General features: G+C 40.6%; 1 protein-coding gene and 1 non-coding gene across 2 annotated transcripts; both read right to left on the bottom strand.

The window, feature by feature from the left end:
* Positions 1-1,414: 1,414 nt before the first annotated feature.
* LOC107607530 (uncharacterized) lies at positions 1,415-15,198 on the bottom strand. The gene is made up of 2 exons (XM_088494907.1): positions 15,083-15,198; positions 1,415-3,083 (listed from the first exon to the last, which is right to left on the bottom strand). The coding sequence occupies exons 1-2, from the start codon at positions 15,196-15,198 to the stop codon at positions 1,415-1,417; spliced, it is 1,785 nt and encodes a 594-aa protein (XP_088351033.1).
* Positions 5,036-5,139, bottom strand: LOC148553884 (small nucleolar RNA R71). The gene has a single exon (XR_015893373.1). It is a non-coding gene; the product is annotated as a small nucleolar RNA R71 (small nucleolar RNA).
* Positions 15,199-15,412: the final 214 nt, after the last annotated feature.

Here is a 15,412-nt window from a genome sequence, read left to right as displayed (position 1 = left end):
CCTTCCTTCAGAATTACCCCAGCTCCACTTCCTCCTCGGCTGGATGCTCCGTCTACATGTAGCTCCCAGTATTTGTGGTGGTCATCCGTTGTTAGCTCCGATATGAAATCGGCGAGGATTTGTGACTTTAGTGCCGACCTTGGTTGGAATTGGATATCAAATTCTGAGAGTTCTATAGACCATTTAGTCAGTCGTCCAGCTAGTTCTGGCTTCGTTAGTATTTGTCTCAACGGTTGGTTTGTCCGTACTATTATCGTGTGGCTCTGAAAGTAATGTCTAAGTCTTCTTGCCGTTGTTACAAGTGTTAAAGCCAGCTGTTCTATCTTCGGATACCTTTGTTCCGTTGATTGCATGACCCTACTGACGAAATATACTGGCTGCTGTGCTTTTTCTGTCTCGATGACTAAGGCCGAGCTTATAGAGTGCTTGGAAACGGATAAGTACAAGTATAAAGGTTTACCGATTTCTGGTCTTTGCAGTACTGGGGGTGATGACAGAATGACTTTGAGCTCAGCGAATGCCTTCTCGCATTCTTCTGTCCATTGAAACTTCTTGTTTTTTGTTATTGTTTGGAAGAAATGATATGATCGGCTTGATGCTGATGGTAAAAATCGGGATAGTGCTGCTACCCTTCCTGCTAATTGTTGTACTTCTTTTATTGTTTTGGGGCTCGTCATGTTGAGTATCGCCTCACATTTTTCTGGATTTGCTTCTATTCCTCGTGAAGTTAGCATGAAGCCGAGGAATTTGCCTCCTTGTACCCCAAAAGCGCATTTTTCTGGGTTGAGTCTAATTCTATATGCTCGGACTTGGTCAAATATCTCTTTGAGGTCATCGTAGTGTGACTTCTCATGAGTGGTCTTGGCGACCATATCATCCACATAGATTTCCATGTTCTGACCTATCTGGTGATGGAATACTTTGTCCATCAGTCGCTGGTATGTCGCGCCTGCATTCTTTAGACCAAATGACATTACTCTATAACAAAAGTTTCCATGTTCAGTTATAAATGCGGTTTTGCTTTGATCTTCTGGATGCATGAGTATCTGGTTGTAACCGAAATATGCATCCATGAAGCTCAAGCTTTTGAAACCTGATGCATTGTTTACTAGTTTATCGATACAAGGTAAAGGATAAGCATCTTTAGGGCATGCCTTATTTAAATCTGTGAAGTCGACGCACATGCGCCATTTATCTGAGTTTTCCTTACCATTACCACGTTCGAGAGCCATGTGGTAAATCGGATTTCTTTGATGAAATTGGCTTTAAGAAGCTTTTCGGTTTCTTCTAGTGCTACCTTTGACTTCTCTGCTCCGAGATTCCTCTTCCTTTGAGCTATAGGTAGGCTTGTTTTGTTTGTGGCGAGCTTATGGCAGATAATGTTCGGGTCTATTCCTGGCATGTCTGCTGGAGTTCAGGCAAATAGATCGGCATTGTCTTGCAATATTTGTACGAGCTCTAATCTTTCTTTTCCTTGTAGTGCTTGACCAATGTATGTGAACTGTTCTGGCTTCTCCGTCAGTGGAATTTTCTGGAGCTCGTCTGCTGGTTGAGGCCTTTCTTGCGTGTCTTCCCGAGGATCAAGCTCCACTAAAGACAATACCTCGGTTGTGTTATGGATTGCTTTGATCTCTTGCTGGAACTCCAGTCTCGGTGCCGACTTTTTTAGGCTTGCATTGTAACATTGCCGAGCTTGTTGTCGGTCCGAATGTAGTGTTGCTATCTTTCCGTCCTGTGCCTGAAATTTTACACATAGATGGAAGGTCAAAACTACTGCCCTGAATGTGTTCAGAGCAGGTCTCCCGAGGATGATATTATAAGGACTAGGGCAATCAACTATAAGAAATTGTATGTCAGCGGTTCGTGACAATGGGTGGTTTTCCATCATTGTCTTCAACCATATGTACCCCTTAACTGGTACCCTCTCTCCAGAGAATCCGACTAGTTCTCCGGATGAGGGTTGTATGAGTTTTTCAGATATTTTCATTTTTAGAAAAGTATTGTAAAATAGAACATCGGCACTGCTACTTGGGTCCAAGAGGACTTTTCTTACCAATAACTCGCCTATTTGGATAGAAATTACCACTGGGTCGTCTAAGTGTGGCGAGGCCGAGCGTATGTCATTCTGGTTGAAGATGATTTCTAGGTCTGAGGTGTTCTTATTGCTATATGGTGTTGTTCCTTCTATTGCGAGCATTGTGTGGTAGCTGCGCTTTCTTGCCGAAGTCGTTTCTCTTCCTCCGGCGAATCCTCCTGATATGGTGTTTATGACCACTTTAGGTGGCGTGTTGTTTGGCCATTTATTGTTTTCTTTACTTTCCGAGGTTTGTTGGCGTTCTTCTCTGCCACCTTCCCTATGTTTCCTTCCTTCGATGTATTTGTCTAGGAGACCTTGTCGTGCCAATCTTTCTAATAGGTCCTTGGCTATTACGCATTCATCTGTTGTGTGGCCGTATTTTTGGTGAAAGGCAGAGTGCTTGCTTTTGTCGACAAACCTTTGATCTTGATAGCTCCCAGCTCTTGCCGGTGGTTTTATAATTTTAGTATTGAGTATTTCTTTGATTATTTTCTCCCTCCTCGAGTTGAACTTGGTGTAGTTGTCAAATTTTGGGGTTAGTCTGAAGGGCCTTTTGAGGTCTTTGACATTTGTCGATCTTGTCGCCTTTTCATCCTCTCTTTTAGGTTGCCTTTTCTCCGTTTTTTCGATTTCACGGAGTTCTTTAATCTCCATTTGTCCTGCCGCCCTCTCACGGAATTCTTCCAATGTCTTCGGCTTTGTTACCGCAATTGTCTCCCTGAATTTTCCAGGTCGGAGACCAGCCTTTATGGAGTGCAGGTGGACGGCGGGATCTAGGTCTGGTATTTCCATTGTCGCTTCTGCAAACCTGGTGAGGTAGTCTTTCAAGCTTTCTTGGGGACCTTGGCGGATGGTGCCGAGGTAGTCCGATCCGTGCACATATATCCTTGCTGCAGGGAAGTAGTCTATGAAGGACTTTGCCAACTCTTCGAAAGAAGAGATCGATCCTGCCGGTAGCTTTGAAAACCAAAGTATGGCTGTGCCATCGAGGTAAGTAGGGAAAGCTCTGCAAATGACAGGTTCGTTATTAGGGCCATTGACGTTGAGATTTTTGCCAGTAAAGAATTTCATAAAAACAGTCGCGTTGTAGATATAGTCTCTAAACCGACAGAAATCCCTTCGTACAAACGTTTTGGTTGTCACAAGTAACAAACCCCTTTTAAAAATTATTAACCGAGTATTTAAACCTCGGGTCGTCTTCTCAAGGAATTGCAGGGAGGTATGTTCTTATTATTGGTTATGAGTCTTGTAAATTAGGGGTTTTAGAAGGTAAGGAAGCAGTATGTTGCATAAGAAGAATAAGATAAATAAATAACTATAAAATAAACTCTTGGCAAAGTATAAGAACTGGAAATCCTATCCTTATCAATTGTGATGAGAATTGGATTTTAATCCCACTTGGTCAGCCTTTACTAAACAAAGGAAAGTTAAGTGGGCTGATTGGCTTGATTCTCAAGTCCTAGTCAACTCCTGTGGAGAGACTGGCTTTAGAGCAATCCTAGTTCAATCAGAATCTGCCAATTTCAACCACTATTTTATTTGATAGCTCAAGCGTCACCAATTACCTTAACCAAAGCCAAAAGGGAGAAAATGGTAAATTTACTGAATAAAAAAATGTCTTCAGATGGGAAACAGTAATCATGTAAATAAAAGAAAGCAATCATGAATGGAAATACCTCAAATAACATTAATTAAGAAAATTATATGTAACATGAAAGAGTTCATAAATTAAATAAAAATAAAGAACCTGGGATTGAGAGTCATAAACAAAATTGAGAAAAGAAATAAAAAGAACATTGAACCTGGGAAGAAGTTGAAATAATGAAGTTGAAATAATAATATATCCTAATTCCTTTAAGAGGAATCCTAATCCTAAATCCTAAGAGAGAGGAGAGAACCTCCCCCTCTAAAAGCTACATGAAAAGTGAATTATGGAAGCCTCTCTTTGAATGGATGTATTCCTCCACTTTATAGCCTCTAATATGTGTTTTCTGGGCCAAGAACTGGGTCAGAAACAGCCCAGAATTCGCTGGTCTCGAATTCAACTGCGCTGATTTCTGTCACTGCGACGCGGCCGCATGGATCACGCGGTCGCATCACCTAGCGTCAGGGGAACTATAGCATATTATATATCAAATCGAAGCCCCGGACGTTAGCTTTCCAACACAACTGGAACTGCATCGTTTGGACCTCTGTAGCTAAAGTTATTTGGTTTTGGTTTTATAGAAGGGTGTGGTGATGTGCGTAGCTCAGTCGTTCTGATATTAATGGCTTTTAGAAAGTGCGTTCCGTTGTTGTTGGTACGGCTAGTGGATAGTCTCTTACTTGTACGTGTGTTTAGTCAAGTAGTTCGCTTCTGATGTTTCCGGGATTTATGGTCGGTTACTGATGTTGATAGGATTCCGAGATTAGCGGGGTACACGTCACCCCCTATCTTCATTCTTCTTTCTTCTTCACATCTCACAAGGAGTCCTCTATCCTTTGACATAGAAACTCCCATTCTCTTTCTTTCTTGTTTCTTTTTTCTTATTTATGAGTAGGAACAGAGATAAAGAACCTCTCTTTGAGCAGAATAATAGAAGAGATGCAAGGAAAGTTCTTGGTGACTTTACTGTACCTACTTCTGACTTCTATGGAAGAAGTATCTCCATACCTACCATTAGAGCAAATAACTTTGAGCTTAAGCCTTAGTTAGTCTCTCTAATGCAACAGAATTGCAAATTTCATGGACTTCCACTGGAAGATCCACATCAATTCTTATATGAATTCTTGCAAATCTGTGACACTATTAAGACCAATGAAGTGGATCATGAGGTCTACAGACTTATGCTTTTCCCTTTTGCTGTTAGAGAAAGAGCTAGGATATGGTTGGATTCTCAACCTAAGGAAAGCCTAGACTCTTGGAAAAAGTTGGTCAATGCGTTCTTGGCCAAGTTCTTTCCACCTCAAAAGATGAGCAAGCTCAGGGTGGAAGTTCAAACCTTCAGACAAAAAAAGGGTGAATCCCTCTATGAAGCTTGGGAAAGATACAAGCAACTGATCAAGAGATGTCCTCCTGACATGCTCTCGGAATGGTCTATCTTAGGTATCTTCTATAATGGTCTATTTGAGATGTCAAAGACGTCCTTAGATCATTCTGCTGGTGGATCACTCCACTTGAAGAAAACGCCTGAAGAGGCGCAGGAACTCATTAAAATTGTTGCAAACAACCAATTTATGTATACTTCTGAGAGAAACCATGTGAACAATGGGGTAGCTCAGAAGAAAGGAGTCCTGGAAGTTGACACTCTGAATGCCATATTGGCTCAGAATAAGATCTTGACCCAACAGGTCAATATGATCTCTCAGTATTTGACTGGAATGCAAGCTGCAGCTGGCAGCACTCAAGACACCTCCTGTGATGGAGATGTCTATAATCTAGATCAATCCATGATGGAAGAGGTAAATTACATGGGAGAATCCTGTAGAAACACCTACAACTCCTCATGGAGAAATCATCCTAACCTTTCTTGGAAGGATCAACAGAAGCCTCAGCAAGGTTTCAACAATAATCAAGGTGGAAGAAACCATAATAGGTTCAACAACAGACCATTATTCCCATCTTCTCAGAAACAAATAAAGACTTCTAAGCAGAGCCTCTCTGACTTAGCAACCATTGTCTCTGAACTCTCTAAGACCACTCACAGTTTTATAACATAAACTAGGTCCTCCATCAGAAATCTGGAGGTACAAGTTGGTCAACTGAGCAAGAGAACTCCTGAGACCCCTCCTAACACTCTTCCTAGTAACACTGAAGTGAACCCAAGAGAAGAGTACAAGGCCATCATTGTGGAAGTGGAGGCCGAATCTGAAGAGGATAATTTGGCATTGAATGCCAGTAAGGAAGTCCTTACTGGGCGTTCAACGCCCAAAGAAGAGCCATTCCTGGTGTTGAACGCCAGTAAGGAAGTCCTTACTGAACGCCCATAGAAGCATCATTCTTGGCGTTGAACGCCAGTAAGGAAGGCCTTACTGGGCGTTCAAAGCCCAAAGTGACATAAAAGCTGGCATTGAACGCTAGTAATAGGGCAGTTGTGCGTTCAACACCCACTAAAGACTTCCCTATTAAAGAACTGAAGGTAACTAAGGCTTATGAGGAGACTATAGAAGTTCCCTTGAATGCCTTGTTGCAAATCATGGATTATGAGGATTACTCCTCTTCTGATGAGGAAGAGAAAGCTAGGGAGGAGAAAGTTGCTCGGTACCTAGGAATTCTGATGAAGCTGAATGCCAAGTTATTTGGAACAGGGACTTTGGAGGAAGAACCTCCAGTGCTAACCAAGGAACTCAATGCCTTGGTTCAGCAGAAGTTACCTCAGAAGAAGCCGGATTCCGGACGCTCCTTAATTCTTTGCACCATAGGTACCATGACCTTTGATAAGGCTCTGTATGACCTAGGGTCAAGCATAAACCTTATGCCTCTCTCTATAATAGAGAGGCTGGGAATCTTTGAGGTACAAGTTACAAGAATCTCACTAGAGATAGTAGCCAAGTCCATGAAAAAGGCTTATGGACTGGTAGAGGATGTCTTGGTGAAGGTTGAAGACCTTTACATCCCTGCTGATTTTATAATCCTAGATACTAGGGAGGAAGATGATAAATCCATCATCCTTGGAAGACCTTTCCTAACTATAGCCAAGGCTGTGATTGATGTAGACAGAGGAGAACTAGTCCTACAATTAGATTAGGACTATCTTGTGTTCAAGGTTTATAAACCTCATTCTACCTTAGTTGAAGGAAGCACCATTAACAAACATGAAGGGCTTCAACTACTCCTCTCAGTACAGAGCCTAACAGAGTCCTCAGACACCAATTCTAAGTTTAGTATGGGGCAACCATCATCAAGCTCTGAGAGGAAAGGCAGTAAGAAGAAAGTGCCCAAGGGCTAGAGGGATAAGAAAATCCCCATTGAAGGCCTCTCACCTGGCATGAGAGTTATCTTCACTGACAATCCAGTCCTTCCACACACTGTGAACAGGATCTTGTCTCTAGAACATGTGGAACTTATCCATGAGAGCACAGGTAAGAAGTTCACTGTAAGGGACGAAATTCTGAGCCCATATCCATCTCCATAAGGAGATAACCATCAAGCTAGTGACGTTAAAGAAGTGCTTGTTGGGAGGCAACCCAACCATAATTAAAGTTATTTCTATTTTTTATTAAATTTATTTTAGTTATATCACTTTAATTTTATATTTGTTTAAGTTTGTGATCATGTGCAGTAGTTAGAACAGAAACAAAAACAGTCAGAGTTGGAAACAGAACACCCTAGAGCAGGTACCTTGCTGGCGTTGAACGCTAGAAAAGGGGGCCAGAGTGGGCGTTCAACGGCTATGAGGAGCAGCATTGCTGGCGTTGAACGCCAGCCAGGGGGCAGAGACTAGGCGTTCAACGCCCTAACAGAGGCATATACCTGGCGTTGAATGGCAGAAAGGAGGCCCCCAATGGGCGTTCAATTCCCTGTGAGGAGCATATAGCTGGCGTTGAACACCAGCCAGGAGTAGGAGCTGGGCGTTCAACACCCACAAGGGGGCAAAGAATTTGAATTCCCTAGCCTCCCAGGACCAGTGGGTCCCACAGAATCTCCACCTACCCCACCTTCCTCTCTCTCTTACTTTCACTCTTCTCCACACACTCTTTCCTATAAACTCTCAACCAATCACATCCATATCTCTTCCCAAAACCATCAAAACTCCCACCAACCCCCACCCACTTCACATTCAAAATTTCCAACCCAATTCCCACCCATTCATTCGAACCCTACCCTATCCTACCCCTATAAATACCCCTTCTTCCAACCCTTCATACACACACTTCATACACTAAAGCCCCACTTGGCCAAAACACTCTCTCCCTCCATCTCCTCTATTATCTTTTTCTTCTACTCTTTTCTTCCCTTTTGTTCTTATTTTGCTTGAGGACGAGCAAAGTTTTTAAGTTTAGTGTTGGAAAAGCCTTGCTTTTTGCTTCCCATTCACACTTATGGCACCCAAAGTCGAAGAATCCTCTAGAAAAAGGAAAGGAAAAGCTATTGCTTCCACCTCCGAACCTTGGGAGATGGAGAGATTCATCACCAAAGCTCATCAAGACAACTTCTATGAAGTAGTGGCAAAGAAAAGAGTGATCTTTGAAGTCCCTTTTATGCTAAAAAATAATGAGTACACGAAGATCCGACAAGAAATCTGGAGGAGAGGTTGGGAAGTTCTAACCAATCCTATCCCGAAAGTTGGAATCTTGATGGTGCAAGAGTTCTATACTAATGCATGGGTCACTAAAAGCCATGACACTAGTGTGAACCCACATTCCAAAAATTGGAGCACCATGGTCCAAGGGCGACCCTTGGGTTTCAGCCCGGAAAGTGTAAGGTTGGCGCTCCATTTGCCATTAATGTAAGGAGACCCACATCCTTACACTAGGAGAGTCAATTTTGATAAGAGGCTGGACCAAGTCCTTTTATACATTTGTGTGGAAGAAGCTCAGTGGAAGAGGGATACTCAAGGCAAGCCTGTCCAACTAAGAAAGCTTGACCTCAAGCCTGTAGCTAGAGGATGGTTGGAATTCATCCAACGCTCTATCATCCCTACTAGCAATCGGTCAGAAGTGACCATTGACAGAGCCATCATGATTCATTGAATCATGATTGGGAGTGAGGTGGAGGTACATGAGGTGATACTTCAGGAATTATACAAGAAAGCTGAAAAGCCTTCCACCTTAGCAAGGTTGGCGTTCTCCCACCTTATCTGTCATCTATGCAATTCAACATAATTGTCATATAGGATCTTCTCCCGACTCTTGCCCACTTTTACATTCAAACATTACTTTTCTATAAGCAATGAGTCACAAACCTCCTAAGGTTAAGGTTAGGAGCTTTGCTGATTGATGAGCGGATAATTTATACGCTTTTTGGCGTTGTTTTTACATATTTTTTAGTATATTTTATTTACTTTTTATTATATTTTTATTAGTTTTTATGCAAAATTCACATTTCTGGACTTTACTATAAGTTTGTGTATTTTTCTATAATTTCAGGTATTTTCTGGCTGAAATTGAGGGACCTGAGCAAAAATCTGATTCAGAGGCTGAGAAAGGATTGCAGATGCTGTTGGATTTTGACCTCCCTTTACTAGAAGTAGATTTTCTGGAGCTAGAGAAGCTCAATTGACGCGCTCTCAATTGCGTTGGAAAGTAGACATCTTGGGCTTTCCAGCAATATATAATAGTCTATACTTTTTCCGAGATTTGATGGCCCAAACTGGCGTTCAAACACCCACCAGAGACCCTTTTCTGGCGTAAAACGCCAGAACTGGCACCAAAGCTGGAGTTAAATGCCCAAACTGGCACCCAAGCTGGTGTTTAACTCCAAGAATGGCCTATGCACGTGAAAACTTCAAAGCTCAGCCCAAACACTCACTAAGTGGGCCCCAGAAGTGGATTTCTGCACTATCTGCACTTAGTTACTCAATTTCTGTAAACCTAAGTTACTAGTTTAGTATAAATAGCACTTTTTACTATTGTATTCGGAGCTTTTAGATATTTCTTTCAGTTTTTAGTGAGCTTATGCCATTTGGGAGGCTGGCCATTTAGCCATGCCTAGACCTTCTTTTCTTATGTATTTTCCAACGGTGGAGTTTCTACACCTCATAGATTAAGGTGAGGAGCTCTGCTGTTCCTCATGAATTAATGCAAGTACTATTATTTTTTCTTCAGTTCACGCCTACTTCTTGTCCAAGATATACTCTCGTACTTAATTCAGTTAAGTCAGAATGAAGGGGTGATCCGTGACAATCACCCACTATCTTCGTTACTCGCTTAGCCAAAATCCGCGTGCCTGACAACCACAAGCGGTCTACATGATGTTCAACGTAGTCATTGGACGATAGTTGGAGTATATTCTCTTGGGTCTCTGATCCGCGGACCGAGTCCATAAGATTAGAACCTTCGTGGTAGAAGCTAGAACCAATTGGCAGCATTCTTGAGATCCAAAAAGTCTAAACCTTGTCTGTGGTATTCCGAGTAGGATCTGGGAGGGGATGACTGTGATGAGCTTCAAACTCACGAATGTTGGGCGCAGCGACAGTGTGCAAAAGGATAAATGTATCCTATTCCGACACAAGTGAGAACCGATAGATGATTAGCCGTGCGGTAGCTGTGCCTGGTATTTTTCATCTGAGACGAGTGATAAACCACTATTTTATGGTTTATCTTATGCTCAATTGAGTGGATTTTATTAACTCTTTACCCACTTATTCATATTATTTGCATGAGTTTACATTCTCCTTCCTGATTTTGTGCTATGATTGAAAACATGCTTTTTTGACCTTATATTTGCTAATATTAATACTCTCTTATTACCATCAGATACCTTGATATGTGTGTTAAGTTTTTTCAGAGATTACAGGGCAGGAATGGCTTGGAGGATGGAAAGGAAGCATGCAAAAGTGGAAGGAATACAAGAAGTTGAAGGAACTGCAAAGTTGTCAGCCTGACCCTCTTGCACTAAAACTGTCATAACTTGAGCTACAGAGGTCCAAACGACGCGGTTTCAGTTGCGTTGGAAAGCTAACGTCCGGGGCTTCGATTTAATATATAATATATCATAGTTGCCTTAACGCTAGATGACGCGAACGCGTGCTCCATGCGGACGCGTCGCAGTGGCAAAAATCAGCGTGGCAGATTTCTTCTCCAGCGATTTCTGGGCTGTTTTCGACCCAGTTTGTGGCCCAGAAAACATAGATTAGAGGCTATAAAGTGGGAAAATCCATTCATTCATAATCAGAAGCTCATAATTCATAATTTTTAGTTTTAGATGTAGTTTTAGAGAGAGAGAGGCTCTCTCCTCTCTCTTAGGATTTAGGATTTAGATTTTTAAAATTAGGATTCCTTTCAGTTTATGATTACTACTTCAATGCCAGGTTCAATGTTCCTTTTATTTATTTTCCCAATTCAATTTATGAACTCTTCCATGTTACATTTGATATCTTTATTAGTACAACTTGAGGTATTTTAGAATTATGATTGCTTTCCTTTATTCATATAAATAATTTGAATTTTTCCCTTTTGGCTTTGGTTGAGTCATTGGAGACACTTGAGTTATCAAACTCATTGTTGACTAAAAATTAGAATTCTTCAAGAATTAAGTCAAGTTCCTATAACTCTAGCCTTTCCCAAGGAAAGACTAGGACCTGAGGAATCAAAATTAATTCATCCACTTAACTTATCTTCATAGTTAGAGGTTAACAAAGTGGGAGAAAAAAAAATCCAATTCTCATCACAATTGATACGGATAACTAGGATAGGACTTCCAGTTCTAATACCTTGCCAAGAGTTTATTTTATTATTACTATTTTATTTTTCTTATCATTTAAAATACTGGTTCCTTACTTTCAAAACCCCCAATTTACAAGACTCATAACTAATAATAAGAACATACTTCCCTTCAATTCCTTGAGAAGACGACCCGAGGTTTAAATACTTCGGTTATCAATTTTAAAGGGGTTTGTTACTTGTGACAACCAAAACGTTTGTAAGAAAGGACTTTTGTTGGTTTAGGAGCTATACTTGCAACGGAAATTTATTCTGAATTCTAGACCACGCAAAAGTTCATCTCTTCAAAATGGCGCCGTTGCCAGAGAATTGCAAACGTGTGCCTTATTATTGGTTATTATAAATATTTGCTTTTTGCTTGTTTATTTATTTTTATTATAAGAGGTTATTTTTTCTTTTTTACACCATCTCCTTATCATTATCAAGATGAACCACCTTCCTATTATGAACCCTCTCTCCCAACCAATGAACCCTTGTAACATCCTAACTACCAAAGCTCACACTTCCGGCTGCGCGACTCTGATAGCTCGGACATTACGACGACACTTATAATATTTAATACTAAAATATGAGCCTGTTTGAAACTTTAAACCGCAGTACCGCTCCCAAAGATAATTTCGTTCGATAACGTATATCCATAAATACCATTCAACTTACAACAACTCAAAAAGAGTACACCCATATATATACATAAATATATATAAATAATATTACAAACATAATCCAATACAATTCTTATCCCTTTTACAGATTATATCAAGATAAAGGCAAGGGTACAGTAAACCATAACTAAAATAATACAGAGCATCACAACAACAATTAAATAAGCTCTTTGTAACTTCTGCGCCCATATCCTGAAAGGGGAAAAATGTAGGGGGGTGAGAACATCATCCTCGAAAGGGTTCTCAGTAGAGGGTTTTTGGGAATTACTGTAATAGGATACGTGAAGATAAACCGTACCAGTGATTAATAACCGTCTTATGCCTCTTTTCAAAAACAACGGTTTACAATAAAAGTAAAGTCGGAAATCTTTTCTGAAAGAGGAACCATTCAATTCTCAAAAACTCAAAAGCCTTTCAAAACGGTTTATCTATACTGAACAAAATAGCCTTTCATATTTTATTCCAAACCAGAAACACAAAACCGAAATCAACCATCGGTTCATCTCATTCCAACCACGGCCCTAGGCCCAAACAATCCAACCATCAACCAATCACCACAGTCCAACAGAGTCCCAGATGCAAACACAGATAGGAAGTTCAAGCACAAACAAACAGTTATTACAAGTAGAACAGTTAGCAATTAATCATATAGGCAAACCAAGTATAATATGCACACCCAACCAATGTCACACAAATGCATATGATGCATGCCTGTCCCTAGTGGCTGATGATATCATCTGTCGGTTATAGAGCCAACCCGACAAGTCCTGGTAGCTAACCATTGGACTGTCCCTCTGTCGTGCATCCCCAACTCGAGTTATACTCATCATAAACTTGATCATAATCATGATCCATATCCATCACCCTCACTGGTGAATATTTATCCATCACCATCACTGGTGAATATTTATGGGGGCGAGCTCATCCGGGCCTTTCACAGTGCCCAGCCACACTTACGACATAGGGTCAACAGAGTATCAAGTCTCGACCTGGAGCACGTGGTGGCTAGCCACTGCTACTACCCAGGGAAACTCGTATCTCAGATAGTGGAAGTGCAACATTCACATTTATCAATGATTCAGCATAAACATGCATTCAATCTCATCCATGGATCAACATCCATCTCAGCCATCCGGCTCACGGTTCATTCCAGAACCAGCCAATATTCATATCATACACAGCCATTCCGGCTCACGGTTCAATCCAAAACCAACCAATATGTATAATCATACACAGCCATTCCGGCTCACAACAAAACAGCACTTCCACCATTCAACATCATTAAATTCATAAAGTCGGCATTTAAGCCATAAATCATTTTCTTAATTCATTTCACTTTGAAATCGAGTTTCAACTCTTTTCAACCTTGGCTTTAAAGATCTCATTTCTCAAATCATCTCAGGCTCATAAGCCACTTTTACTCAAGGTAAATTCCCCTTTGAAAACAATGCCACTCTCGGCATCCTCTTTCCAAACTTCCATAACCATGGCAAGTTAAAGATTTATTTTGAAACATTCAAAATCATCCATTCAACAATGGGATTTTATAACAAAGTTTGTCGGCAGAGTCCCAAGTCTTTAGGGGAGAATAACATATCTCATTTCGCCAAATTCATTTAAAATCATTAAAACATTGGCTTTCTGATTTGAGTAAGAAAATAGGATCTAAGCCAAACCGAGTCACGTAATCTTTACTTCTTTCAAAACCATTTCCTTTACTTAAACAAAATCGGCTTCAATTCCATAATTAAATCTGAAGCGTTTCAAACTGATAAGAGAATCATTTTTGTTGTGTTAAACTAGAGTTCAAAAGATACTTTGAATCTTATTTAAAACGTCAAAATAATGAGGCTCATCAATCGAAATCCAATTCCTTTTAAAATCACGAAAACTCTCCCAAGGGACAATCTTTGTGTTTAATAGAGAAAAACATAAACCCGTTTTACCTTTTAAAACAGCCTCAAAGCAAAATTCTCTTTCGAATGACTTGTACCCAAAGACATACTGTTCTTCTTGGAAAATAAGGAGAAATCATGATTCTCTTTTCAATAATTCTTTCAAAGCATAACTTCATTGCTTTCTTAATTGTTCTAAGTAAAGGTAATAAAAGAAGCCATAATTTCACAATCCTCAAAATAGATAGGAAAGGCATTAAACTCAAAATTCCCCAATTAACATTTCAAATAAGGACTCGGATTCTATAGAAATTTCGGCAGTACCTCCCCTAAAACTTGGACTTTTGCCACCCGGTTCGGGTCCCAACTAAACCGTTTCTCATTCCTTTTCAACAGCTCAAAACCAGAAATCAATTCAAAAGCAAGCTAAATCCAACAGTCGCCTCAGTGGCATATCTCAAGGAAGCCATTTCAAAAATCAACTCAATATCAACCGATTTAACTCATTTCTAAAGCTTTAAAGAATCGGTTCAGCAATAAATCATTTATCAAAACCAAATCAATTAAAGCAACCCAGGCTGAATTTCAAGAGTATTCTATCTTTCACATCATCAAAATAATTGACTCAATTCAAACCAATCCTCAACGGATTAAACTCATTTCAAATCTTTAAAGAATCAACTTCAAACATTACGTTTCACAAGCCACACAACAATTCGGCCAAACCAACATCCATAGTCATTCGAGTCAATCAAATAATAGATAAGGCAGATACAATCACCAAATACACAATATCTCACATCAATACCCATATGTAATAATTCCAATAATTAACTATAGTTTTTGGAAAGCGCCCCTACCTCAAAACACAATTCCATAATCCAAGCGCCTCATAAGTTCTTTTCACCTCAACTCAAAATCAAAGGCAGCTTCAAAGCACAGCCCCACACATTTTCGCAGCAGCATAAACAGCTCTAAATTACAACAAGCAACCTCAGTTACTAACTCTAGGAACATTAATACCATAAAGGCTTTAATACACGTACGGGACACTAACGTAAGGCTTTCAAAACATAATTTCTTACCGGAATAACAACACGAAGCAGCTGCGGTTTCGAACCGGCCCCGGCACAGCTCCGGCGACGGAGGCAACCTCAGCCCCAACTACTCGTAACAGCAACAACAACTCTAACCGTGACATGCCATAACTCGAACTCAGCCCTACGTTATCAAAACCTTAGGATTCCTACCCAAATATAACAGTGCAGATTTTCAAGGGCTCCGGAATGTAACTCTTACCGTAACTAAGGAGAAGTGACTGAGCCAAGCGCCGGCATCCCCGACAGTGGTTCCGGTAGCCACCGGACTGCTCCTGGCGACCAGAACAATGGCAAGGCTTCCTCCTCCTTCGGCAG

Source organism: Arachis ipaensis, chromosome B7 (genome assembly GCF_059453495.1).
Source record: "Arachis ipaensis isolate K30076 ecotype BB chromosome B7, ASM5945349v1, whole genome shotgun sequence".
NCBI lineage: Eukaryota > Viridiplantae > Streptophyta > Magnoliopsida > Fabales > Fabaceae > Arachis > Arachis ipaensis.
This window is presented reverse-complemented; position numbering and strand designations above follow the sequence as displayed.

Excerpts from the sequence above, each read along its gene's own strand:
- LOC107607530 (XM_088494907.1), bottom strand. The coding sequence starts at position 15,198 with ATGTCACGGTTAGAGTTGTTGTTGCTGTTACGAGTAGTTGGGGCTGAG. Across the intron at positions 3,084-15,082 it reads TGCTTCGTGTTGTTATTCCG|AGCTTTCCCTACTTACCTCG; the intron begins GTAAGAAATTAT and ends TGTCATTTGCAG.